General features: G+C 43.4%; 1 protein-coding gene across 8 annotated transcripts; it reads right to left on the bottom strand.

Annotated features, from left to right (window-relative positions):
* Positions 1–778: 778 nt before the first annotated feature.
* On the bottom strand, positions 779–25,532 carry RUBCN (rubicon autophagy regulator). 8 transcript variants are annotated; one of them, XM_072142496.1, is made up of 21 exons: positions 25,345–25,532; positions 20,113–20,269; positions 19,321–19,395; positions 19,018–19,174; positions 18,314–18,420; positions 18,091–18,229; positions 16,624–17,073; positions 16,422–16,466; positions 15,457–15,540; positions 14,098–14,213; positions 13,790–13,985; positions 12,821–12,922; positions 10,853–10,907; positions 10,589–10,721; positions 8,974–9,119; positions 8,829–8,893; positions 8,468–8,706; positions 8,319–8,380; positions 8,069–8,222; positions 1,645–1,735; positions 779–1,007 (listed from the first exon to the last, which is right to left on the bottom strand). In XM_072142496.1, the coding sequence occupies exons 1-21, from the start codon at positions 25,380–25,382 to the stop codon at positions 847–849; spliced, it is 2,772 nt and encodes a 923-aa protein (XP_071998597.1). In that variant the 5' UTR covers positions 25,383–25,532; the 3' UTR covers positions 779–846. The 8 variants fall into 8 exon arrangements, with proteins under 8 accessions (XP_071998597.1, XP_071998595.1, XP_071998596.1 ...); XM_072142494.1 differs by having other exon boundaries at positions 18,082–18,229; positions 25,345–25,531; XM_072142495.1 differs by having other exon boundaries at positions 18,082–18,229; positions 20,113–20,266; positions 25,345–25,531.

Raw genomic sequence — 25,532 nt, 5'->3', positions numbered from 1 at the left:
ACATAGACAATATACTCAATGAGGCTCCAGCTAAATAAGCAACTCTACAAATGCATAAGGAAAGTGCATATACTTAAATAACATAAAATACACAGGAACAGACAAGATGCCCAGACACTTGAGACAATACTGGAGTTGTGTATACAATCAGTTAGTACATTAGTGCAATACAATAGGACACTCTCGTGACCCAAGGACCTCAAGGTAATGTCAGTTCAATCGTGTTAATCCAAACACAGTTTGGGATAGAAGGTTAATATGCGCTTCGCTATGTATGCACAAGTAATGGTACCAGGCCTAGACAGTGTCGTAGGTATATAACTCCCAGGATGCAATGCTAGAAGCTGACTAGAAAAGCAGAAAGAGAACCGACAAGTCAAAGGCAACTAGGATTACATACTATCAATATCTACTGGGCATTGTGGGAATTGCCCAGATCAAGGAGATCAGTTATGATTGAAATGGCATTCTCTCTAGCTGTGCCCTGAAAAATACAGAGCTTGTAGAGACAAAGCAATCCTTACATGAAGCCAAGATATGCTAAAGAAAGGATATGATCACTTGTATATAGGCTACCCTTTGCCTCTGATGAATAACAATACTGTAGATGGTTTGGTTATGTCCATAGGTCTACAGGCAAGAACAAAGCCTTCACCGACAGCCATATCCTCAGTTATCTCACAATCTGGACTCCAGTCCTTATAGTCATACATAAGCAATCCACAAGTAACTTGTATGGAGAATGGATGTAGAGGAATGTCGCTGATGATACTTATTAAGCCTTAGAAATGGAAAGATGCACCTGGTTTTCTAGCCTTCTATCTGACCCTGCTTGAGGCAATGCAGTCAGTCAGTATTCTTCTCCGGTGAGGGCTCATCTCCTTCCTGGTCAGAATTGTACGACTCAAGACTCTGTCTGGCCATTTGATCCCTTCTTGCTCGTAACCGTTCACACTTAGGGCAATGGTCGGAACGGAAACAATGCTTGTGATAACAGGCCTTACAGTCTGTGAAGTGCAGAAAAAAAAATTGTTATTAGATAAATATTCTTACGATTAATCAGCAGCGAATCATTCTGACTGTACACACTAGATTAGGGCTGCCAGAACTGCCGATCATCAGGAGAGAGGAGATGTGTTTAATTCCATCTCACCATCCAGGGGACTTCCCAGTGCACGTTTACCAGGAGTTGGTGCAACCCTTTTTAAGTTATTCCCAAAGCACAGGATAGGGGACAACAAAATGATTGTTGAGGGTCCAGAGAATGGAGGTCCTGTTCTCACAGATGGGTGGGGCAGCAGGACAAGCGTGTGTCCTGCAACTTTATTCAATAGTATGTGTCTGGATTTTCAGAGAACAGTGCTCAGTTATCTCAAGCACTTTCATAGAAAGTAAATGGAAGTGCCGGAGATGGCCAAGCACTGTGCCATGCCAATTTTTGACATTCCAATACTGATGAATAGTCCCATTAGTGAGAACCAGATCACCATTCTCTGAATAGCTGGTGGTCCCAGCAGTTGAACCTTCACTGATTAGCTTGTCATCTTCTATCCACAGGATAACCTGTGAAGTCGGTACAACCCATGTGAAGGAATAGTGGACAGTTATGTACAAATACATGCTCAAACATTTATCGGCATCTACCTTCACATCTTCGGCACTTTGTCAGTTCAAAAGGGAAAATGATGACGTCACTCTGACAGAATTCACAGATAAAGCCTTTTGCTTGGCACAACTAAAACAAGAGATAAGTGGTTAAAACACTACAAGACAATCTTTCAAATATACTTGTACAGTTGACATAAACATAACGGACATTCCAGATTCCAAAATTCTTGCCAAGTGGTCTTTGTTACTTGTCCATTTGACTACACTAAAATACCTACCTTCCTCCCCCACAGTTCTCCCACAGTGCTGAAGTTTTGAGGGTCTGGAATTACATCTCTGTGAGCAGAGGTCACATTGACGCCTGTACAAGTGTCTATGATGCTTGTACAGGCAGTTTTACTTCTCCTGTTTGCAACAGCTTATGGCCCTGATAGAAGGTCAGGTGACCAGAACAGCATCATTCACTATTGGCTGCAGATGCTCCGGTCACACGACCTTGCAGACTAGCAGTGAGGAGGCCTACCCATCCCAATGGCGCTGTGCGCACTTGTCAAAGGATAATGCCCGCACTGTTAAGGGGGCTAAGCCAAATATCAGCCATAGTCTGGTCTGGGGAGGTGAGCGGTGCCAGCCATATTCTATTCTGGGAAGTCCGCAGCATCAATGATAGTCTGGGGCACCAGCTATAGTCTAATCGGGGAGTGGGGATCGGAGTCTAAAGGTTTAAGTTTCTGCGGAGATAGGGGAAAACCGGTAATTACTCACCGGTAATTGTGTTTCCTTGAACCACGACAGCACCCAACCAGAGAGAGGGATCCGCCCCCAGGGACAGGAAACCCAGACTTCAAATTCTGCGGTACGCCCCATCTCCTTCAGTGGATTACAGAGACTGTATGGGACTTAATGTTCTTGATTAATTCTGACCACCGTGTCATTCAGTATCACTTTCAATGAGAGAATCTCACACCTCTGTGACACACACATAACACTGAACACCCAAGTGTGAAAAAGAATTTACAAGGGAGGGAATAACCAGGGTGCTGTCGTGGTTCAAGGAAACACAATTACCGGTGAGTAATTACCGGTTTCCCCCTCTCACCACGACAGCACCCAACCAGAGAGAATAACATAGATGAAATCCTTAGGGAGGGATAACCGAAGAAAGAACCCTTCGCCCAAAGGAAAGCTCCTGTGCACCTGCTACATCTAGCCTATAGTGCCTATAGAAAGTGTGTGGAGAAGACCAGGTGGCAGCCTGACAAATCTGATTAACCGACACCTCTCTAAATTCTGCCCATGAGGAAGAAACTGCTCTAGTGGAATGGGCTTTTAGACCTTCTGGTATCGGCTGACCGGCTGCTAAATAAGCGGAGCTAATGGCTTGCCTAATCCATCTAGCTATAACTACCGCTGAGGCCTTCTGCCCCCTGTTCTTGCCACCAAAAAGAACAAAAAGACTATCAGATTTTCTCCAATCTCTAGTCCTATCCAAATAAAGCTCAATGGCCCTCTTAACATCCAACTTGTTAAACTCTCTCTCCCTATCCGTAGAAGGGTTACTACAGAAGGATGGGAGCCTGATCTCCTGGGATCTATGGAATCTAGAGACTACCTTTGGTAAAAAGGCCGGGTCTGTCATCAGAACTACCCTGTCATCCAAAATCTTGAGAAAAGGCGCTCTACATGACAGAGACGATATCTCTCCAACCCTACGGGCTGAAGTGATAGCTACCAAAAATACAACTTTAATGGTCAGCCATTTTAGTGAACAAGACTCCAGGGGCTCAAAAGGGTCTCTTATCAGATAATTTAATACCAGAGTGAGGTCCCAGGGGGGCACCGTACATCTCCTAAAGGGGGTCATACGAGATGCCGCTTTTATGAACCGAGATATCCAGGGATGAGAGGCTAAAGGAGACTCAAACAGGGAGCTAAGAGCAGAGATCTGAACTTTAAGGGTGGCAGGTTTTAGGCCCTTATCTAATCCTGCTTGCAGGAAATCTAATATCTTAGCTATATTTGGATGAGCTAAGTCTATCTTATCTGGGGCACAAAAATCTGAGAATACTCTCCAGACCCTGAAATAGATTTTAGAGGTAACTACCTTCCTACTCCTCTGCAGGGTTGTAATTACCTTGTCCGAGAGGCCTTTTTCCCTCAAGATGCGCCTCTCAAATTCCAGGCCGTCAGATGGAGGTTCGTAATCTGCGGGTGGAATACTGGGCCCTGGGAGAGGAGATCGTGACTCTCTGGGAGGATCCAAGGGTCTGATATCGATAGCTCTCTCAATACTGAGAACCATGCCCTCCTGGGCCAGAAGGGGGCTATAAGAATAACTCTGGCTTGGTCTTGCCGTATCTTCTTCAGAACCCTTGGAAGAATAGACAGGGGTGGAAATGCATATGCTAGGCTGAAGTTCCACCTGATTGAGAAGGCATCCAGACTTAAAGATCGGTCTCTCGGGTCTAGGGAGCAGAAGAGCCTGACCTGTCTGTTCTTTCTTGTGGCGAATAAATCCACTTCTGGTTGACCCCAAAGCCTGGTTATCTTGGAGAACACCCTCCGATTCAGGGACCACTCTCCTTGACGTAAGAGATGACGACTTAGGAAGTCTGCCTGCAGGTTGTCCTTGCCCCTTATATGAACCGCCGATATTGATCTTAGATTGGCTTCCGCTAGTTCTAGAATCTGATGCGAGAGGTTCATTAAGGACCCGCTTCGGGTACCTCCCTGGCGATTCACGAACGCCACCGCTGTGACATTGTCCGAGGCAATCTTCAGGTCTGTCCCCCGAATCATCGGCAGAGCTTGTCTGATCGCCTGCAGGATGGCCTCTAGTTCTCTGTGATTTGAGGACTTTTTCCTGGATTCTTCGTTCCATGATCCCTGGAATAAGAGGCCCCTGACCTGGGCTCCCCAACCCGTAGAGCTTGCATCCGTAATCATGGATAGAGGGTTCTCCTCTCTCCAAGGCCGGCCTGCCTGGAGGTTCTCCTCTCTTAGCCACCATCTCAGGGAATCCAGGATCTGTTGAGGAAGTGTAATCCTCTGGTCCAAGGAGGACTGGTCCCCCCTCCAGTTCTCCAACATGAAGAGCTGTAAGGGCCTTGCGTGATACATCGCCCAAGACACCGCTGGGATTGCCGCTGTAAAGAGACCCAGAGTCCTCATAATGTCCCTTATGGTAGGGGATGGCTGTCTGTACAGCCTCTCCACCGAGGTTACTATCTTCACCACCTTGTCCTGAGGAAGGAAAGATCTCTGCTGAGTGGAATCTAATGTGATGCCGAGAAATATCTTTGATCTGGCCGGAGTGAGGGAGGACTTTTTCAGATTTACCATCCAGCCCAGGCGATGTAGGATCTTCATCACCACCTTTATTAAGATCTGCAACTCTTCTGCCGAACCTGCTATCAGCAGGAAGTCGTCCAGATATGGCACAAAGATGCCCTGATATTTCCGTATGTAGGCTCCCACCTCCGATATTAGTTTTGTGAAAACTCTCGGTGCTATCGCCACTCCAAAGGGCAGAGCCCTGAATTGGAAGTGCTCTATCTTGCCGTCCATCCTCACCGCCACTCTCAGGAATCTCTGACTGTCCGGATGAATAGGGACGTGGTAATAGGCATCCGCTAAGTCTATGGAAGCCATAAAACAATCTTGAAAGAGCAGGTTTACGGTTGACCTTATCGATTCCATCTTGAACTTTTCCACTTTTAGGTAGCAGTTTAGTGGTTTTAAATTTATAATGGTCCGGAATGTTCCGTCCGGTTTCTTTATAAGGAACAGGGTTGAATAAAATCCTGTCCCTCGATCCTGCAGTGGCACCTGCCGTAGCACCTCCTTTTCCAATAGGGATCTTACTTCGGTCTCTAGAGCCTGTCTTTCTGCTCTTCCGGCCACTGAGGTTATCTTGAAACGCTGTGGGGGAGGGGATAGAAAAGGTAATTTTAGGCCATCTTGTATGATCCCCAAAATCCACTTGCTCCCTGAAATCTTGCTCCACTCCGCCTTGAACAGGGAGAGCCTTCCCCCCACAGGACCCCTGGCGTCATTGCTGACCGGGACGTTTACTGGAATCCTGAGGCCGGGAAAACATGAATCCCTTAGACCTCCTAGAGGGTCGCCACCCCTCCTTCTTGTCTCCGGATCTCTGAGGAGATCTAAATCGTCGTGAGGGGCGAAAAAACTTCCTCTCTTGAGGCCTTGTACTAGGAAAACCTCTCTTCCTGTCAGCTGCCTTTTCCAAGATGTTGTCTAGTGCAGACCCAAACAAGAATTCCCCTTCACAAGGAATACTACATAGATGACTTTTAGATGGGAGGTCACCTGTCCAGTTCTTCAGCCATAAGGCTCTTCTGGCAGAATTAGATAAGGCTACCGATCTTGCCGATAACCTTAAGGCGTCCACCGAGGCATCGGCTAAGAAGGCAGAGGCCTTCTGTGCAGTGGTAACCTCCGAGATGAGATGTGACCTGGATGCACCAGCCTTAATCTTCTCCTCTAGCTGGGAAAGCCACACAAAAAGAGACCTAGAAACGCATGTAGCTGCGACATTGGGTTTGAATGCGCCCGCTGCTGCCTCCCAGGAACGCCTTAAGAAGCCATCTGCCTTCTTATCCATAGGATCTTTAAGCACACCTGAATCCTCCACTGGAAGCGCACTCTTTCTAGACACTTTAGACACGGCAACATCTACTTTTGGCGCCTTGTCCCAAATCTCTGTCTCCTTCTCAGGAAAGGGATACTTCCGCTTCATAGCTCTAGGGATAAAAACCTTCTTGTCTGCCTTGCGCCATTCTGCCTGGATAAGGGAGGAAATATTCTCATGGATAGGAAAAACCTTTCTCTTCTTTTCTCCTAGACCCTGGAACATAACGTCTGTTACAGAGCGTTCTTCTTTTTCATCTTCTAACTCCATAGTTGATCTTACTAATTTTACTAGATGATCAATATCCTCTATAGGAAACAGGGGTCTGCCTGACCTGTCCTCCTCCTCTGACTCAGATGATTCTCCCGAACTAGGGCCAGAATCTTCAAGTTGCCTGGAAGTGCCTGGGGAATTCTCTGACCTGAGGGATCTCCTTATTTCTTGCACAGAACTACGCACCTCCTGCTGGATTAGCATACGCATGGATTCAAACAAGGTAGACTGCTCTTGTGCTAACAGGCGCTGAACACACTGGTCACAGTTAGGTTTTAAATAAGAGTCAGGCAGATTATCTCCACAGATTCTACATGCATGATGTTTAGACTTTACAGTGGCTTTCCCCCTACGAGATTCTTCCCTCTAAAATAAGAATCACATAAGACATCATCAGAACCAGTTTAAAGGCATGGTAAGGCCACACTCACCAATCAGCGGACTATCCCCCTACTCAAACTTTACCGTAGCGGTGTCCACCGACTCTCTACCACCTTCATTGGAACTCATCCTATTCAGTGGTGAGGATACAGCTCCGTTTCCATCCACGACTGGAGCAACTCCTGTGGCTGGCTGTGGGTGCTAGAAACAACACACAGGACTCCTGTGTGGGATCTCCTTTTAAAATTACCGCGTCTGACGTCATCTCCCATGTGGACGCTGGGCGGCGCGTCACTTCCGGTCCTCACCGGAAGTGGAGTCGGCGCCATTTTGGGGAAGACCATCGCAGAGGAAGAGGCCAGCGCTCAGCCGCCCTTCCACACACACGCCTCCACTCCGGATCGGAGGCGTGCCGGAGTCCGCCCGCACCCGCAGACTGCGCTGCACCTCGCAGCATTCACTTCTCCACCGCCGCCGAGTGACCACCCTCCGGTAAGCCTCGGCGGGGGACCTGTGCAGCCACCTGGGGGTACCTGGGACTCCCATTCCCCCCTTTCACCGCGACTCCTGAGCCTCACCGAGACTCACTGGATCCCCCGTCAGGGACAGGAAACCACTGAAGGAGATGGGGCGTACCGCAGAATTTGAAGTCTGGGTTTCCTGTCCCTGGGGGCGGATCCCTCTCTCTGGTTGGGTGCTGTCGTGGTGAGAGGGGGAAACCTACCATTATATACAAATAGTAGTCGTATTTGTGTGAGTAAAACCTCTGCCTGAGAGCATCTCCTAATCATGTTTGGCATGATTATACAGGAACACTCAGGAACATGTCCCAGACTATTGTAGTGCAATGTGCATTTACCCTGTATGATTCTAAGGAGATGTTTGAGCTACATTAACCCATTAAATGCTACCGGTTATGATTAAGACACTCTCCTTTTTGGGAAAAAAAAGAAAATAGGTTGTGCACATTGATCCATCGACCCAAAAATTTCTGTTATGCGGTGAACCCCTCTTCATTCGGCCAACCTTCATGCAGGCCAGATTTCCACCTTGTAATATTATTTTTGCCATGTATTAAGTGTACAGGCCATGCATCTGTGAGATGACATCTCCTCCAACCCCATTGCAAATTTGGGAAAACATTGGAAGGTTTACCATGCATTTATCCACATGCAAGGTTCCAAGTCGCACTAATTCCTTCAGTCGTGGTGCCAATTCCCCCTTTTTTATGGCCACAAGGTCATTTAAAGAGAAAAGGTGCAAGTCTTCAGTCAGATGTCCAGGGACACTGTCAAACAATTCCAGTATACTGTCATGGAAGAAAGATTGAGAGAAAGTCTTAACTTGTGTCCTTCAAAACTTTCAGCACAAGGGTAATAAACATAGAATGTAAATTTGGACTCACCCTTTGGCCAGTCTACAAGTCTTAAACATGTTTTTCAGATGCATTAGTTGGATCCGCAGTAGCTGTACAAGTAATGAATAACCTTATTAACACGTCTCAGAAATCGTCTGGTTAGAAGAGCCTTAGGCAAACATGGAATTGTTCCCTACCCGGACTTGCTCCAGAGCCTTCACCTTCTTGTACATCGCATTGTTGATGTCATGAAGATTAAAGAGCGGGTCACTCCAGATCTTGGTGAGAAGGTCTTTGGAGAAGTTGCTGACATAGTATTTGCTGAAGTCCCATTTTCTTAATATTCGACCAGGGATGACCGACTGGGCATTCTCATGGCAGCACTGGCAAAAATACTTACCCAGGTACTCACAGTAACGGAGCCTTTTAATATAATCTGTGAAGGAGAGAGATTATAAATCGGCAGTTCATTAGTAAGCTACTGATTTATGGATATACAGTTACATTTCCACTGGATGACCTACGTAATAGGTTACTACTACTACTACTGTCACTTACCAGGCTCAATTCTAATGCCACATCCAGCACATCTGTAATTCTGCTTTGTGACCGCTATTTTTTTCCTGGTAAAACAGCACATCAGATATAAGCAACAGCACAGAGGCTACTCTCTTTCCCCCAGATATCTACAATGACAACATACGTGGGAGCTGTGTGAATATTAAAGATGATTTGAGGTCGTGGAGGTGCCCATTCCAGGTTCCCGCGAACACGAATACGCAACTTGTATATATCCGCATGTTCTCCATCGTCTGGAGATATTGGCATGGAATCTGGGATTGGCAAGAGCTGAAATAAATAACACATGTGCAGCCCAACAAGTAAGAAGCAAAATACATAGTAATGGCTAGGTCCTGATCATACAATGTATGGCAGACATATACAAAACTGTATAGGCACAATGACCTCAATGTTAAAGAGGTTATTCACGGCTTAGCAATGTCACGTTTTAGTTTACTTATTACTTTTCCATTTATCCATTACTGGAAGGGTTGCATTTGATATGTAGTGCTGCCAGACTTTTGGGAGACCAGAGATCATGTGAAGAAAGTAGCTTTATAGAAGAGATTCAGCCCCCTCTGTTACTACAGCTGCCAAATGGTGTATGTGCATTCAGAAGTTTCATTTGCTAGCTTGTGATGGAGGTGGCTCTTCAGTACAACATCTTCAATCCAGCACCCAGTCACATGATCTAAGGACCCGCCGACTGTCAGGAGGGGGAGACCATGTGACCCAAAATAGGGCTGCAACGATACGATACCCAGAAAAGTATCACAATACTTGATACAATATTTATCAAGAAAAAAAAAAAGTTATCTCAATGTTTACGGTGCGGTCACATGGGGCATTTACATTGCAATATAAAATAGTATACTGCATAGTAATTTATTAGACGGGTGCTTTTGATGTCCGTGTGCTATCCCTTTTTTTTTGCAGATGACAAACGGACCCACTGTTTCCTATTGGTCTGCAAAAATGTACGGCACATGCATGACCTCTGTATTCTGGGTGTTTTTTTCTCAAATGTTGCAACCAATTGGACAAGGTAAGAAGTAGGTTAGAAACCCATCATTTTTTTTTTTTGCATATGTGAAAATAACGGATGGCGTAAGGACGTGAAAAAAAAAAACGGAAACAATATGGTCTGAGACACAATTTAGAGTCTTGTGTCTGGGGAAGCCCTGGGAGAAGTAGAGACCCATATATGGACAGATGGTGATATCTCCCTTATGACGTGGTCCGGGCTCTGCTGCTAACCCAACACATATGTCCGTTCTGGAGAATCCTCTGCAGCCAGATACAAGGAGCAGAAGCCTTTCAGTACCGCAAGCTACAGAAACCTGATATTGAACCATTCTCACTTTGAAAGTATCATACAGGTGCCGAGATGGATGCATCATGCAACCCTAACCTCACCATATAATACAATTTTTTTTTCCCTGCAGAAAAGTGAACAACAGTTCTCACTTAACTGTGGAAAGAATTCTATAATATAAAGAGATAAAGCCATATCCCAGAGTAATGTAGTCACTGACTCTTTCCTGCAAATAGAAGACTATTCTATAGCCTTTCATTTTGGACTAGTAAGGATGTGGCAAGACTGTACTCAGACCTTGTATTTATGATGGATGTGAACACCCCAAATGCAATAAAATGATTAGTGTGGGAACTCTTACATCACCTTTCCTGAGGTTTTGGTTACTTTACCCTACTAGCAATTCTCTAAGATATTTTTTATGCATTTCTTTATCCCATACCTTCTGGGGAGCATCCTGCTCTGGCACCAGCCACTCCAGCTCAGAGGCAGCAGGTAACTGCATGCCCTCAAATTGTTTCAGGAGGCTCATGGCAACAGCTTCAGCAGAGGTGGAGTGAAGGAAGGAGTAAGATCTGGGGGTGTATTACAGACAGAATGAATCATGAATGTATTGCGATTTTTAAATAAAGACTTTCACTAATATTAAATATACTTTTTCCAAACTGTTGGAGCCAAAAAGAAAAAAAAAACATTTTACACTTACATGGACTCTGAGCTCTGCATGGGGTGACAGCTTGTGGACTTTTTGATGTCTGCATCTAGGAGAAGAGGATACAAAAGCATGGTACACATATTATAAGCCGAAAGTACATACCCAAGGAGTTAAGAATTGTTAAACACACATAATGGTTAAAAGTTGACCAATGGTTTTGTGATCCAGGACAAATACTACACATATGCAGACAGTTTATGTTATTACACACATGTGGCGAGAGGGCCGACTGTTTGCGGTGGTCTTTCCGAACCTCTTCACCACATTGTGTCAGAGTCAGACATAGATGTAGATAGCTGCCTTATGTAAGATCGCACTCAAGTACACTTTTCCTTTACCCACCCTGCAAAACTTGTAAGTATATTCCTGTCCCAGAAGCTCCAGTAAAGCCTGCATGGACTTTAAGACTTTGTACTTGTGAAAAGCTGGCCTCATATGGAGTTTAGCTTCTACCTGGCCTACATGAAGCTTTACACTTTGACAAGTCAGTTCTCTACACTGTACTATCAAAACAGCGCTGTGTACAGTTGGGAGTCCGTCTTGGTCATTATCCCACATTATGTCATTAGGCTTCTTGAAAGTCATGCTTGATGTAGCGGGAACTGCCTAATTAACACTAGTAGCAGGTAGCACTGAGGCATAGACTGTAATGATGGGAAGTCTGTCTTCTCAGTGAGCTGGATCATTGAGCTCAGTTCACCAACAGACTGCCCTTTAGGTACCTGAACAGATCCCTATACATTATAGGGAATCTCAATTCAGTCACTAAACCCTATCCCAAGCACTTTTTAAAAAGGGGGCATGGCTACCCTTCTAGGGATCTACAGTAACCATAAAGGGGTGGGTTCTGTCATTCACTTAAAAAGGGCCGGCTTGTTTGTGAATGACCAATCACTAATACCTTTCCTTTTACCATCCTGGAAACTTATTGCCAACAGATGGCAGGGAGTTTTATACACATTTATGCACCAGTCATGTTTTTCTCTTCTTTCAAAGTACCTTCGCATGTAAATGATTTAAAGGAAATCAGCCATTAGAAAACAACAACAAAAAAAACCCTAGAAATACTTACCTCTTCTCCTCTTGATGAACATATGACTAGGAGGACTTTAAACATAGACATCTCCAAAATGACCATAAAAGGTTAACATACAGAAATCTTAGAGCGATGTCATAATACCGGTCTTACCACCCCCTTTAAAACAAGAGATTCCAGAGGCTTTAAATACCCACTTAACATTTATGCATCAGCAATGCCTTGAGCAAAAACTCAGACAAACAAGACTTCACCATCAGGTCCAATGCGTCGCTTCACTGAAGCACAGCCAGAGTAACTGCAGCGAAACTCTCTTCACTGCACATTTTATTTATTCACCAATTTTTATTTTTTGCCATTATACTCTATAACGCCATACCATTGGTGGCATGTAATTGGTTGACCTGAAGCATCTGGTTAGGCACATGCTTGTGACATCACTCAAGGTCCTAGAGTTTTTTTATACATGATGCTGGGACTGATATTCTCCTGTACCCAGCAGGCTACTGATCAGGAGCGTGCACATCTCCTTGTAACCCATCCCAACAACATCCACCCATTCTCTACTCCTCTCCACCATCTAGACACGGAATCCCCTGGCCACCGACCAAACAAAGGCAGCCAGAGGTACAAGGTAAAACCTCTGCAGGTAGCTAATGAGAGTAAAATTAGAGTGCAGAGTTAGGCAAAAAGGTTTTATACTTTACCATTGTTCTTTAAAGGGAACCTACCATCAGATTTACTTATGGTAGACTGTCCTCACTGACATGCTCCTTACATTTGGGAGGTCCATGCACCTCTTTTCTCACACACACAGTTTTCTTTTGTGAAAGTAATGACAGAATTCTGTTGTAGACAGATTAATAAATCTTCCCTAAAGTTTTGGCAACGTGTTAATGCTAAATAAAGTAAAATGAACATACCTTTAGCTTCACATTGATCCGCCTCATCTGTAGAGCCAGTTTCAGACAGAAGAGTTGACTCATGTGAGCTTATCTGGGAACTGCTGTCAGTCACACCAATGCCTGTAACAGATTACAGATTAACATTATCATTGAAATGAGCAGCCTTGCATCTAAACGTGGCTGTTATAGAGATAGCAGGATAAAGCTACATGCTGCTTTTGGGTCACAAGCAACAGGACCATGGTCAGCTTGCAGACAGTGTATTATCGACGTGTGAGATCCACTTCAGTGATCAAGTTCAGACTTGTGTTCGGCAGGGACTTTTAGAGTGTTAAAAAAATTTTTAAAGCTTGCAACTGCAATGTGTCTCTTCTTCCACTAGAGTTAACAGAAGGTCTACGGTAAAACATATGTTCACTTCCATTTTTTTTTTTCAATTTGACACTCTGAAGAGGAAGGTGTATACTGGGCCTCAGCAGTCAAACATGGGTAAGTAAAAATATTATATTATTACTGTCACGCACTTCTCCATGCTTGGATATTATATTATCGTATTATTTCATATACCAAACTGTGGAAATAGTTACAGACCAAAATATAGCTAATCACCGGTAGCCAAGTTTTTTTGAGGATATGAATTCTGCTCAGTATGACCACAGGAGATTTAGGTATTAAATCTACATTAAGGTGGTGTTGAAAGTTGTGCACAAAATTGCCTTAATGTTTGATAAAAAAAAAAAATACAATATGCGTTAGCTGCAGCAGTGATCGAGCCATATATCCCTAAGATTGCAAAACCCACACACTGGCCTATGTCGTATACGGCACACAGCCACCACAGAGGTCACATAAGTATAACACTATAATCACTGCAGTTAGTAGACAGAAGCCAACAAAGAGGAAAGCATGGCAGCCCTTGAGAGGAGTGGTACTGCACTTCTTCCCATCTGAAAAGACCCTCCTACTCTTCTACTACTTTTTACTTACTGCTTGAGTGCTCATCATTACTAGGCATCTTCTTTGTACGGATCTGTTGTCGACGCAGACGGATCTTTTGTTTCAGTTCTCGGATCTCCCGATCACTATCTTCTTCCTCTTCCTCAAGTTGGCGGCTCAACATGTTACATTTCATAAGCTCAATTGCTGCGATCAAAGACTCTGCTATGCTGAAGTGAGCATTCTCCTATACCAAGAAAGTATCTTACATAAGATAGCAGACTGATATTCATGAATGAATGATATACAAAATCTACTACAGTAAAAGATAAATAAAACACAACTATGTTCCTCCATACCCTCTCCAAGTCAGCGCAGCTCCCAAAATCCTGCTCAGAGAGGTAACTGATTAATGACTGTCCCTCTGATGGTCTTCGAAATATTCCATCTGTGGTATTCAAGTACTGGGAGCCATCTGTAAAACAAAGAAGGATTTAAAATGTAACTAAACTTTTCACCAAATCAACAGCACAGATACTAACTTTTTAATGTGTTTATTAAATAAATATGTTGTTGTGCTCTTCCTTTTCTTTTTATTTAAGCAGTCTGTATAAATCAGTTTTCTGTCCCATTACCCGCTGACAGCTCAGAGACATAGGAAACTGGTAATGTTTCTAATCATTTAACTCGTTACAGACCCTGGGTATTCTCCTCAGAGAGCTGGATCAAGGGAAATATTCCAGAGTAGCGAAAAAGTTAATCATTAGCCTTCTTATCTGTCTGAAGTGGATGGACCTCAGAAGGCTTTCGGATACACTACACTGTTAACAAGGAGAAAGAAGGAACACAGAAGCTGCTTTGCTTAATGAAGTATATTATAAAGTATACCATCATCACCAGCTCTATTCAATTCTGAAATAAAAAAAATAGCTTAAAAGAGTTTAGCTACGATTTATTTAAACTTATTTTCATCGCTTTGGTGGTGGAAAGAGGCAACGAAAAAAAAAAAAAAAAACACACAAAGGAAGGTGTAGAGGTACAAGCTAAAAAGCAGCAGCATATTGTGGGATATAAAAATGATGGCCTATTGTGATGATAGTGATGTGTTATTTTTGGGGCTCAGTTAATATATATGAAGCATGGGTCACAGCGGTCAATGCAGCCGATATGATTCTAATGTATGTTCCCTTCATTCTCCCTCCTTCCTTGTTTCTAATGCAGCCTGATACTGCTCAGTACAGGCTACAGCTGTACAGCAGGGAGACTGAGGGCTGTCTAATTAATACATAGGATTCATTGGTTTGAAATTTTCTAGTTGGACTGATAAATCATAAATTTTAATGTCAAGATTATACATCCTTTCTCAGCTGGATCTTCATAGTAAGTACATCAAGATCTACTTAACATCATGTTTTCAGACCGTATAGTAGAATTTAAAGGGGTTTTCCCACAAAACAAGTTAGGCCCTAACGTGCTGGTCAGTGGCGGTCTCCGACAGATCACGTGAATGGGGGTGCGATATACCCTAGTCAACCATGCCGGACCGGCTACTCCGGTCATCTTGGGGAGCGACGAGGGATCCGATCAGGGTACAGCAGACTCCCGTTTTTGTGATTTGTGGGGGTGCCATTACCGAGACCCCCACCGATTAGCAAGTTAGGCCTTATTCTGCAGCTAAGGCCCAACTTGTTTCTTAGGAAAACCCCTTTAATACGTACCATATTCTACATAAAGAGAGTTGGGTGCATTTGATCTTCCATTAAACGCATTATTGCTACTTCTGGAAATATCTCCACGAGACTCTATAGTGAAAGAACAGAGATTAAGCACTACAATTAGGTGATACTATAATGCACACAAGTTGTAAAATCAAACAAAGAAGAGCACAGAAATTGATGGCTGCATAACAATGAGTGATGGAGAGTCAATTCATATGGGAGGGAGTCTAATCATTTCAACCATTGCAATTCTACATAAATAAAATCCAATTAAAGTCAAAAATACAAACAAAATTATGTATGCATGTCATTTAGTGATAAAACATGTTTAATACAAATGGGACATTCATGGAAAAGTATTGGTATATTAAAAGAAATAACATGCAACACATATGCATGCATAACAAAAGAGATGATTGCAATGGTCTGTACACTGGTTTTCTTGATACAATGCTTAGACTGAACCATGTTGGATCTAGCGCTATATATGGAGGTAGTCTGACTGGAAAGATAGGGACCAGCTTCATAGCAAGCCTAAAGGGGACAGTTGGGACAAAAAAAAAAAAAAAAAGATACGTTTTAATATTTATTAGGTAAATAGATTTCAGTCCAACTTCTGTCCCCCAATCCCAACATCATGGCTGTGGTGACTGAAAAAGTGGCCTTCTCCATTTACTTCCATGGCATTTCCAGGAATAGCTCTATTTTCATGAGCCCAGTGGATGTGAATGAAAGATGCCGGTTACTTGTATTATGGGGTAGATTTATGAAAAGCTCTAAAACACTTTGGCTGCTTTATACATGGGTATGGGATTTCTGGATGGGACACTCAAAATACAGATTTTACTGAAATATTGGTTGAAATTTTTACCATTTCCAGTGTTGCACTAGTCATGCATCATACTCTTACTATAACCATTGTATCATTGTCACCAGTGCTTATTAAAAGAGAAGAATTGCTAAACCTGCTACAGGATCCTCCATTATACTAGTGATACCCCGATCGCCTCCTAGTGTCAGCAGTCAGAGGTAAAGTAAGAAGATACATTAAAGAGCAGAAATACCTCATTAGACAAAATACCTCTGCACTCACAACCTTCCAGCTGAGAATAAAACAAGTGAAATCTATGTGGATATATGTGTAGCAGTATATTGTACTTCACTTACCCGGAGTTCTTCCAATGGCTACATGAGTATCAGAGTGTGAGCGCATGTGGCTCTTTCTGATGTGGCTCGATCCATTACTTATTTGCCCCTCGGAGAAACTAGAGCGGCGAGGGACAGACAGCAGAGTGAGACCTGGTAACGTTGGTGGTGTTGGGCCTGGAGTGTCCGTCTTTTGGGAGAAGAGGTTAGAACTGCTGCTGCTCTGAGAAGATGCTCTGCGGCTCATGTTTCCTATTGCCAGGTACTCAGGGCCATCATCCACCTCACTGGGAAGGTCTTCTGGGCTGGCAGTCTCTTCACTTTGGCTGGTCATAGTGCTGATACTCATCTCACTCACAGGAGAAAATGGCTCATAGGGAGACAAGTCTTTGGCGGGGGGCATGGACTCAGGCAGAGATACACATTCCTTATAGATGTTGTTCTGCTGATCTACCAAGCTGGAATGAAACCCTAAAAGAAGAAAAATGAAAATCACAAATATATGGATATGAAGTGTGTAGTCCCACTACAAGGCAGTACATTCCCTCATGTAAACCCATAGCAAACAACTAATCCAAGGTCCTTCACACCTCAACGACCGTAGAAAAGCCTGCCCATACCGCAAGCACAGGCAGGAATTGGTCCTGCTCCGAGTTTTGTAGCTTGGATTGTCGTCTCACACATGAAGCTGTGGAAACCAGGACCTAGATAATGAATTTAATTGGTCTGTGTGCATTGAATCAATAGTTGATAACTTGTTGTGACTAAGCAAATCCTTTAAAGCAACTTAAAACTAAATCATATGGACCTCTAATCTGGCAGCTTTGGCCTGGGCGATTACACATTGGTTACGTGTAAGGCTACATTCACACAAACGTGTGGCCGCCGGGCCCTAGCCAGCGGGTCACACGCCCGGTGCCACAGAGAGGAGGAGGGGAGACCCCTCCCCTCTCCATAGAGATGCATGGCCATGCACACAGGGAAAGATAGAACATGTTCCATGCGCCCATGGTGCCTATGGGGTACGTATGTGCGGCCACAAGCTTCCGGACGTACATACGTCCCCCAAACGTTTGTGTGAGCGGGGCCCAAGTCAGACTATACATGTCAAACTTTAGATTAAAGATTAATACCATGCATCTTTACTAGTAAACCTGTACGTGAAAACATGTTCCTAAAATTTTGGTTAAAACAAGTACAGTCAACTGAAAGGCCAGTTCACATTTCTATTGGAACACTTCTGGGTTTTTTTCTTACAAAAATAGATGCAAATATTTGAAGATCTAACACACGTAACAGATGCAAGTCTTTGTAATATATCTCATCTCTGTCTAGTTGCCTCATTTGCTTTTGGCTCACAATAAATGAAGAAAATAACAGAAGACCTCAGAGAGAAGTGAACTGGCCCTCAGACCATATACAGCATTATTCTTATATACTTATTTTTGCATTCATTAAGTGTCACCACTGTCACCTTACCAGTCATACCATTGCTGGGCATACTGGCCGGAACCTGCAGGCTGTTGTAGGACCTGTAAAGGGATGGCTGTGGGTTTTCAGTGTATGGGATAACCGGAAGAGGTGCAAGGCTTTTCCCAGAAATGGTGAATTCCATTTTTCCAGCAAGCTGGGTAAGAAAATACACACACATTAATTATATACACTATATCTCTAGTATTTAGGAATACACAGATAGAATCACGATGCTCACCACTGATGGATCTATTTGTGCCAATAATCTGGGGTTATTCTGTTCAACAGCTTCTAGACACTGAAACATGGCTGTTACATGGGGGTCACTCTGTAGGAATGCAGAATCTTAGAGACAAATAAAGAAGTAGTGAGATTGCCGTCACCAAGGTTTTATTTTACAAAGTTGCTGAACATGTTTGTTTGGAAGATTATTGAATTACCTATACAGGCAGTCCCAGGGTTAGGTACAATATAGGTTCTGTACTTTCTTAGGATGAATTTATATGCAAATGTTATATTTTGCAAGTGTAATTTATGGTCCATGTGACAATTGGATTTTATTATTTATGGGTTGTCGTAAGAACAATGATACACAATAAAGAATTAATGCAGAGACCTTTGATAAGTCGTACAGCTGTTTTTTGCATCCTGGGGCTAAAGTACAGAAAATTAGCAGCATCCAGACGTCCGTCTGTAATTAAGAGTAGTCTGCAAGTCGGGGTTAAGAATACTGGAGCATCTTGGCTTTGTGCGGGTGCTTCTAATCCCTACCCTGTGTGCCCCCCTGCATCATCCCCTGCTGGTAGCAGATACAGCAGGTTCCATCAGGCTGCTCACATGTAGCATGCTTCTGGTGGAGGGTAAATCATGGGGTGAGGTGGAGAGGTATGAGTATGTGATGAAGGGGGTAGTGTTAATACTGTAGCACACAACAGTTATTACCAGAGTAGAACTTCTTGGTATATTGTCTGTTCCCAAGAAGGGCCTTGAGCTGTGTGGAGAGACAGTGAAATTGCAGGCTATGCTGTAACCATAACTTGCCGTTGTCTTCACCGCTACTTTCACCATTCCTTTGGCTGTTCTCACAGAAGAGAAGTAACTAGATAAAAGGACAAAGAGAAACAGCATTGTATAGGGAGCCTTATACATTTCCCAGTGATCACATTTTATAGAATTCAGCATTTTATCATTATGTATATTATCTTCTCAGTGCCCCAAGGCCAAACTGTACTTCATATTCTGTACCTGATGAGATGATCCATGGAAAAATTGTGGGCTGTTCTTCACAAAGTTCCAGTAGTTTTGCGGTTTGCTGTAGACCTGAGACAAAGCAATGGAATAATTGTCCATCACCAATCTTGAATAATGTAATTTCTTTACCAGTAAATATCTGCCTGTGGTGAGGCATCTTTCCAACCTCTTATCTTCAGACCCAGATTTCAGAAGAAGTTTATACGGTAAACCACAGTCGTGTTGCAGCACAGTGACAACAGAACTGAAATTCTGTAATGGGGACCCCTTTATGTCTTTCTTAGTCCTCTTAAAGATGCATGGTTTTGCTTAAGTAAAGCCCATTTCCAGGTAGGAATACTGATTATTAACAAAACAATTATTTTCTAGTCTTTGGGTCCCCATACATAGAGTTCGCTGCCACAGGAAATACAGATGATTGTTGCAAATCCCTGGGATACCCCTTACAGGTCATTGAGACCATATGTGGATGCCACATATATCAAGTACAGGTGTGGTCTGGCAATACATGCATGTGGCCTGTTTGTACGGATTATGGGTATCCTAAATGCACTTGTCATAACTGATGCCATTTCTGGAAACCTTACTAGGCTGACATTACAATACACAAGCCTCCGAAATCAAACTGGATAACATTGCGGCATATTAAAATAGCATTTCTGGTATCAGTACAGATCTCTAGACACCCATTAGATGTGCATGTATGTCAGTTTTGCATATACGTGGCATATAGATACGTGGCATCTATATCCTACCTAGACTCTACTAATAAGGTGACCCTATTACCTGATCACATACAAGTCCATGCTGAAGAATGTTGCTCATGTCTCGGCAGAGTCTCTGCAGGCCACCGTACTTGGACCACACATTTCGGCTGTTGCCCGACACCAGTCCTTCTACCGTGGTTTTCAGATTATCCAGCAGCCTCCAATGCTCATCCCTGCTGAATACTGGCATTTTATTATCACAGGATGCAGGAAATAAACTCAGCCGCACAGGAAAGTGTAAGAGATCTCGCTGAATTTGCAACTTTTTTTTTTATTATTTCATAGTAAGCAATTTCTAAGAAACTCATGATTCTACCACAAATGATCTCTTATCCTGAGAATATTTTTAAAGATGCCATATGAGGCCACAAGTATGATGGAAGGTCACCATCTCAATGTTTAATGCATTATAGTTGTGCCCATGGCATGAAATGTACGGTATTATTTTATTATGCACACATAGTTCAACTAATCTCAAGTCACCATGAAAAGCCAATGTACACCTTCAGGGAGCAATAGTATAAAAAGAAATAAATATACAGCATTGTGTATGTCTGGCATAAAATTAATCTGTCATCAATTTTGACCATACAAACCTGCTGCTGATGATTGGTATTGGTCCTGGAGATTAGTGTAACGTACTCATATCTTTTTGTGAGTTGCTCATAACAGCAGGAATGTGAAAAATGTGTTTATATTCCAGGATTGTAGCTGGACTTGAAGAACTCTGGTGTGCGAGCTCTCTTACCGAGCACCGCTCAGGCCTGTCCCTCTGTTGTAGTGTTCAGACAGAAGCCTGCTCCATCAGTGACTTATAGCAGCAGGAAGTGGCTATACAGCAGCACATTTGCCATTGCAAACATATGCTTTCTGGAAGGCAGACATTGATTGATTTTAATCTGTAATAAAAGTAGCTGGGCACAGGTAAAGGAGTCTTCCTTTAAAGAACAACTGTAAAGTTACTGCCAAAAATTTTTTTAGCACAGCTGGAATGATCCTTTGATACCAATACCAATGATACCTGAATGATGCTGCTGGCTTCTTCCTAGCCTGAGATATATCTGGTATATTTAACATTAGATTCAGCCATTCCTGATGTGGCTGGGCACTTCCTGGTTGTGACCTCAGCTCAGGGCAAAGAAGCCAGAACAGGACAGCTTGTTTTTAATTGGCCGATCTGAAGCATGTGATGAGTCACATGCTTGCGAGATCACTAAAGGTCCTTTGCATCACACTACATACTTTCAAATGATGCAGGACAGTAGTGATGGGAATTCCAGCTCTTCTTAGTGAGCTGGTTCATTAGGCTCTGCTCACCAAGAAGAGCCGACTCTTCAGACTCTTGAACAGCTCCCTATTACATATATAAGAGATAGGATAGGATCTAGCCAAGCGATCATACTCCTGACAGTTGGTGATCAGAGTTATGGACCCCCTGGTCCAGCCATTTAGGGCATGTTGCATAGATATGCCAAAACTCATATGGAATAAACCCCTTTTTTAAAGAAGACATCTTAAATATAATATACAACCTCTTTCACAAAGTAGGATTTGTTTTATAGGTTTCATATGTATAACATCATAAAAAATAACAGGGGCTCTGATGCATGTCTCCTGTACAAATGAACGCTCTCACTTCACCAGATTGTGAAGAAATCTATGTATACAGGGCCATATACTGTGCACCACAACAGTGTCAGGAAGGGCTAAAGGTTAATTATTACAGCATTTGTATTCCCTAGATTATTCACACTCCACATCCATATTTCAGTCTGACTTCTGATTCACTTTTTACCTTAAAATGCACTAGATTTCAATAACATACAATGTAGTATTAAGAGAAGAAGGTGCTCATCCCCCGGAGCACTATATAGGTTCTTCTCTACGGATGTTGATAGCATTGAATTGATCCCTGATGTCCGGGCTTGTGGTTTCCAGGTTTCCCATGTTTCGCTTTGCAAAGATTAGTGAACTGTGATGAAAACGCTGAAAACTCAGTTAAACCAAGGACGCTACACAATGTGTGAAACACGAGAGCGTCACAGCTCTACAGCCAACAAATCCTCAACCAGGCCAAATGTATGTGATCATATTAAAAGGGAAGCCGAAGGCAGCTTACTGCCCCAAATATGCCTACAGTATGCAAGTATGACCCTGCTAGATAATACCCAGGTGGGGTTTTTTGGTTTTGGGGAAAATACTTAAACACGGCATGATATAGGTTTGTCATAATTGTTTTCAACAAATAAATAGATTAAAAAAACTGAGTAAAAAAGCTACAAAATAAAACCCAGCATGTGTGAAGATCTTTCTGCCATATAGCAGACCACTGGCCGCTGAAATTTCAATTGAGAATTTCTCCAAAAACAAGTGTAAAATTACTCTAATACCAGTTTAATGGATTCATCATTTCATAAAAATTTACTAAGAGCAGGTCTCCATTCTGGCGGATCACATGGCTCAAGAATCTGTACAGCCTGCAAGTAAAATGCCGGACAAAATGTGGTGACCTTTAGGATACATATACACCATCATATGGAAAAATTTGCATTAAAACCAGAAACTGGGTCAGAAATCAACACAAGTTGGTGAAGATTTTCAAAGTTACTTCATGAAAATCTGTAACACGTCTGCAGCAGAACAGTGTGGTGACACAATCTACATGGAGGAACATGAGACATGTAATATCTCACTGCCACGCGCTGCGCTGTATTACACCGAGGACTTCCACAGGAGAATCCCCACATCATGCGCATCTACCCTGCAACATGAGGTTGTCAGATACATAGGAGGAGCTTTCGTGTCACGTCACATTATTATCACTACATGTAACCTATAGAAGAACATCTATACCAACAAAAATCTCACAATCAGGACCCATGTAGTAGAAAACTCTCTGCTCATAGGAAGCGTCACATGTATCATCTGTGTATAGGTCATCATTACCTGGTCATAGGTTGCTGCTTGTGTGCGTCTTATCTGTCACATCAGTTTTATAGCCTGAATGATGAGACACTTTCACCAGCCAAGGCGCAGCGCGGCAGAGTCATACATTACTCATACAACCGGAGTTGTAGGATGCTATTTCTGTAGTACATTCACACATCCCACACATCACAATGCCTTCAGCAAGGCTGGGAGATCTAGATATGTATATATAAGGCTGCTCCTATATCTGTGCATGGACAACTTGTAATGTAGGAATGTGTAGTTAATAAAAGGTCATAGTGTAAAACCTTTGACCTGACATGACAGAGTGATTAAATGGACGTGTTACACACATACCACACCTGGGATTTAAAGGGGTTTTCCTACAAAGACAAGTTAGGACCTAACTTGCTGAGACCCCCACCCACTCTGCTCCATTAGTCTAATGAAGTGACAAGGGGTCAGAGCCCTGGTTCTAGTCATCTGTGGGGGTCTCAGCACTGAGACCCCCACTCATCAGCAAGTTAGGCCCTATCCCGTGGATAGGCCCTAACTTGTCTTTGTGGGATAACCCTTTAAGGGGTCAAAAATCAGAATAAGTAAGGCGATGCCACAAACATCTCTAGACAGAGGCGGCACGCTTTCTGTTTTTTTTAATTCCTTTTGCATAATCTAAGCCTGTGGAGCAGGGATTGTGTGACCACAATGACACCTAAGTCAGCCTTTAACTAGAAGAACACAACAAACAGCACATACTGTACCTCAGCTTCCTGGATCTGAGGAAATATGGCTCCAAGCAAGATTGTAAAAAGTGCACATTCTGCCATAGGCACTAGTAACTAACATGCCATCTCTATCACTTGCTCAGCATATTATCCCTGGAGAGATGTGTGATCATACCTCTTTGTATGTTGTTAGTAGCAACAGTTCTGTGGAAAATTCTTTTATATGTCAGGATTGTAGCTGGACTTGGGGCACCAGGGGATTGTTTTTACACTACAGTGACTTGATATCTATGCATTAGGCTGGGTAAACATCAAGTTTTCTGTATATTCTCAACGCATACACTGGGAAAGCTCCCAACCTACACACCAAGCGTACACATGGACATATAGCGGCATCCTTATTGACCAACGCAAGATAAAAAAAAAACACAACAAGCTATGTCTTTCAATCCTGCTCCCTCCCTCTAAGCAACATATTGCACAAAACATAGTGTGTGCATAGCCTTACACTGCTCTAAAAAGCTGTACAAGCATTCTAGTTGGACATTATAGCACTCACACAAAGCAGTGGGGAGGGACAGTGGAGCAGTTCAGTGCAGAGATCAAATGTCAAAGAAGTAACAGAACATTCCTATGGAGTACCAAGTCCAGCTACAATCCTGCAAAATAAATACATTTTTCACAGTCCTAATGGTACACACGCAAAAGGTCTTATTACACCGATCTCCAAGGTCTAAACTCAACACTGTCTGCATGGTTATAACTGTTGAAAGATTAACTTAACAACTAATAAATAACTGTATAATAAAATATTTAAGCCGATAAGAGAGCATAAGCGGGGGTCTCTCTAAAGATGGCGATGGATACACCTAGAGCCTTTACGCAGCACAGAGGTCATGAAGCGCTCAACTGCAAATCTGTGACACAGTAACATCACCATCGTTACTCCTATAGCACAGGATGTGACCAGGGACATGACACATTCAAGTAGAGTGCAGTCACACTGTGCCCCAGCATGGGGCTGACACCACTGTGACAATCCCTCCAGCTGCATCGCACCATTCCTAGTAACTTATAACTGGGTCTTGGTCAAGGTGTCCCAAATTGGGTCTGAGAAGGTTTGTCCCAGGAATACATTCATTCTCTATGAGAGTGTGAGACAGGCAAGTGCTTTTTCCAGCAATAGTGTGTGAATGGAGCCCTAAAAGGTAAATAAGTAGGCTGGGTGTGGAGCATAAGATACTAGCAGTGGCCGTGTCACTGTAGTGAGGTCTCTCCAATGCTGACATATAGTACATGCACCTGCCGGTAATCACTAGCCTCAGCAATGATGCACCTGGACAATGAGGCCAGTGATCGCTGCCACAGGGAAATAACTGGAGCACTGGGACAGGTGAGTAAGGATTGCCTCGTATTCCTTCTATTAGCCCGGGTAGTAACACAGCAGGTATGGCAGGGATAGTCTGTACAGCAGGGCGCCCCATAGTGGTGCACTGCACCCCACCTGTCACATTCCTCAGCTACCTGCCACTTCTCCGACAACCAGGGCTCGCCCCCCGCCATGTCTACTACCCTGCGCCCACCTCCGCCTGACTTACCCGGCGGACACCTCCCGGCGCAGGCCGCCGATATCCATGTCTGTGCCCGGTACAGACACTTTCCATCTCACGTCAAAACACTAACCAGCCCTGCCCAAGACACGCCCCCTTCACTCGTGCCTCGTACTTCCGGACATCGTCAAGACTACAAGTCCCATGATCCTCCTGCTGGAAGGGCTAGTGCTGCG

Source organism: Engystomops pustulosus, chromosome 3 (assembly GCF_040894005.1).
Source record: "Engystomops pustulosus chromosome 3, aEngPut4.maternal, whole genome shotgun sequence".
NCBI lineage: Eukaryota > Metazoa > Chordata > Amphibia > Anura > Leptodactylidae > Engystomops > Engystomops pustulosus.
The sequence above is the reverse complement of the archived record's forward strand: the minus strand, read 5'-3'. Positions and strand labels throughout refer to the sequence as shown.

Coding starts and splice junctions, on each gene's coding strand:
- RUBCN (XM_072142494.1), bottom strand. CDS start 25,382: ATGGATATCGGCGGCCTGCGCCGGGAGGTGTCCGCCGG. Junction 18,421..19,017: donor TACCAAGAAGTTCTACTCTG/GTAATAACTGTT, acceptor TTTGTCTCTAAG/ATTCTGCATTCCTACAGAGT. Junction 18,230..18,313: donor CACAAATAGATCCATCAGTG/GTGAGCATCGTG, acceptor TTTCTTACCCAG/CTTGCTGGAAAAATGGAATT.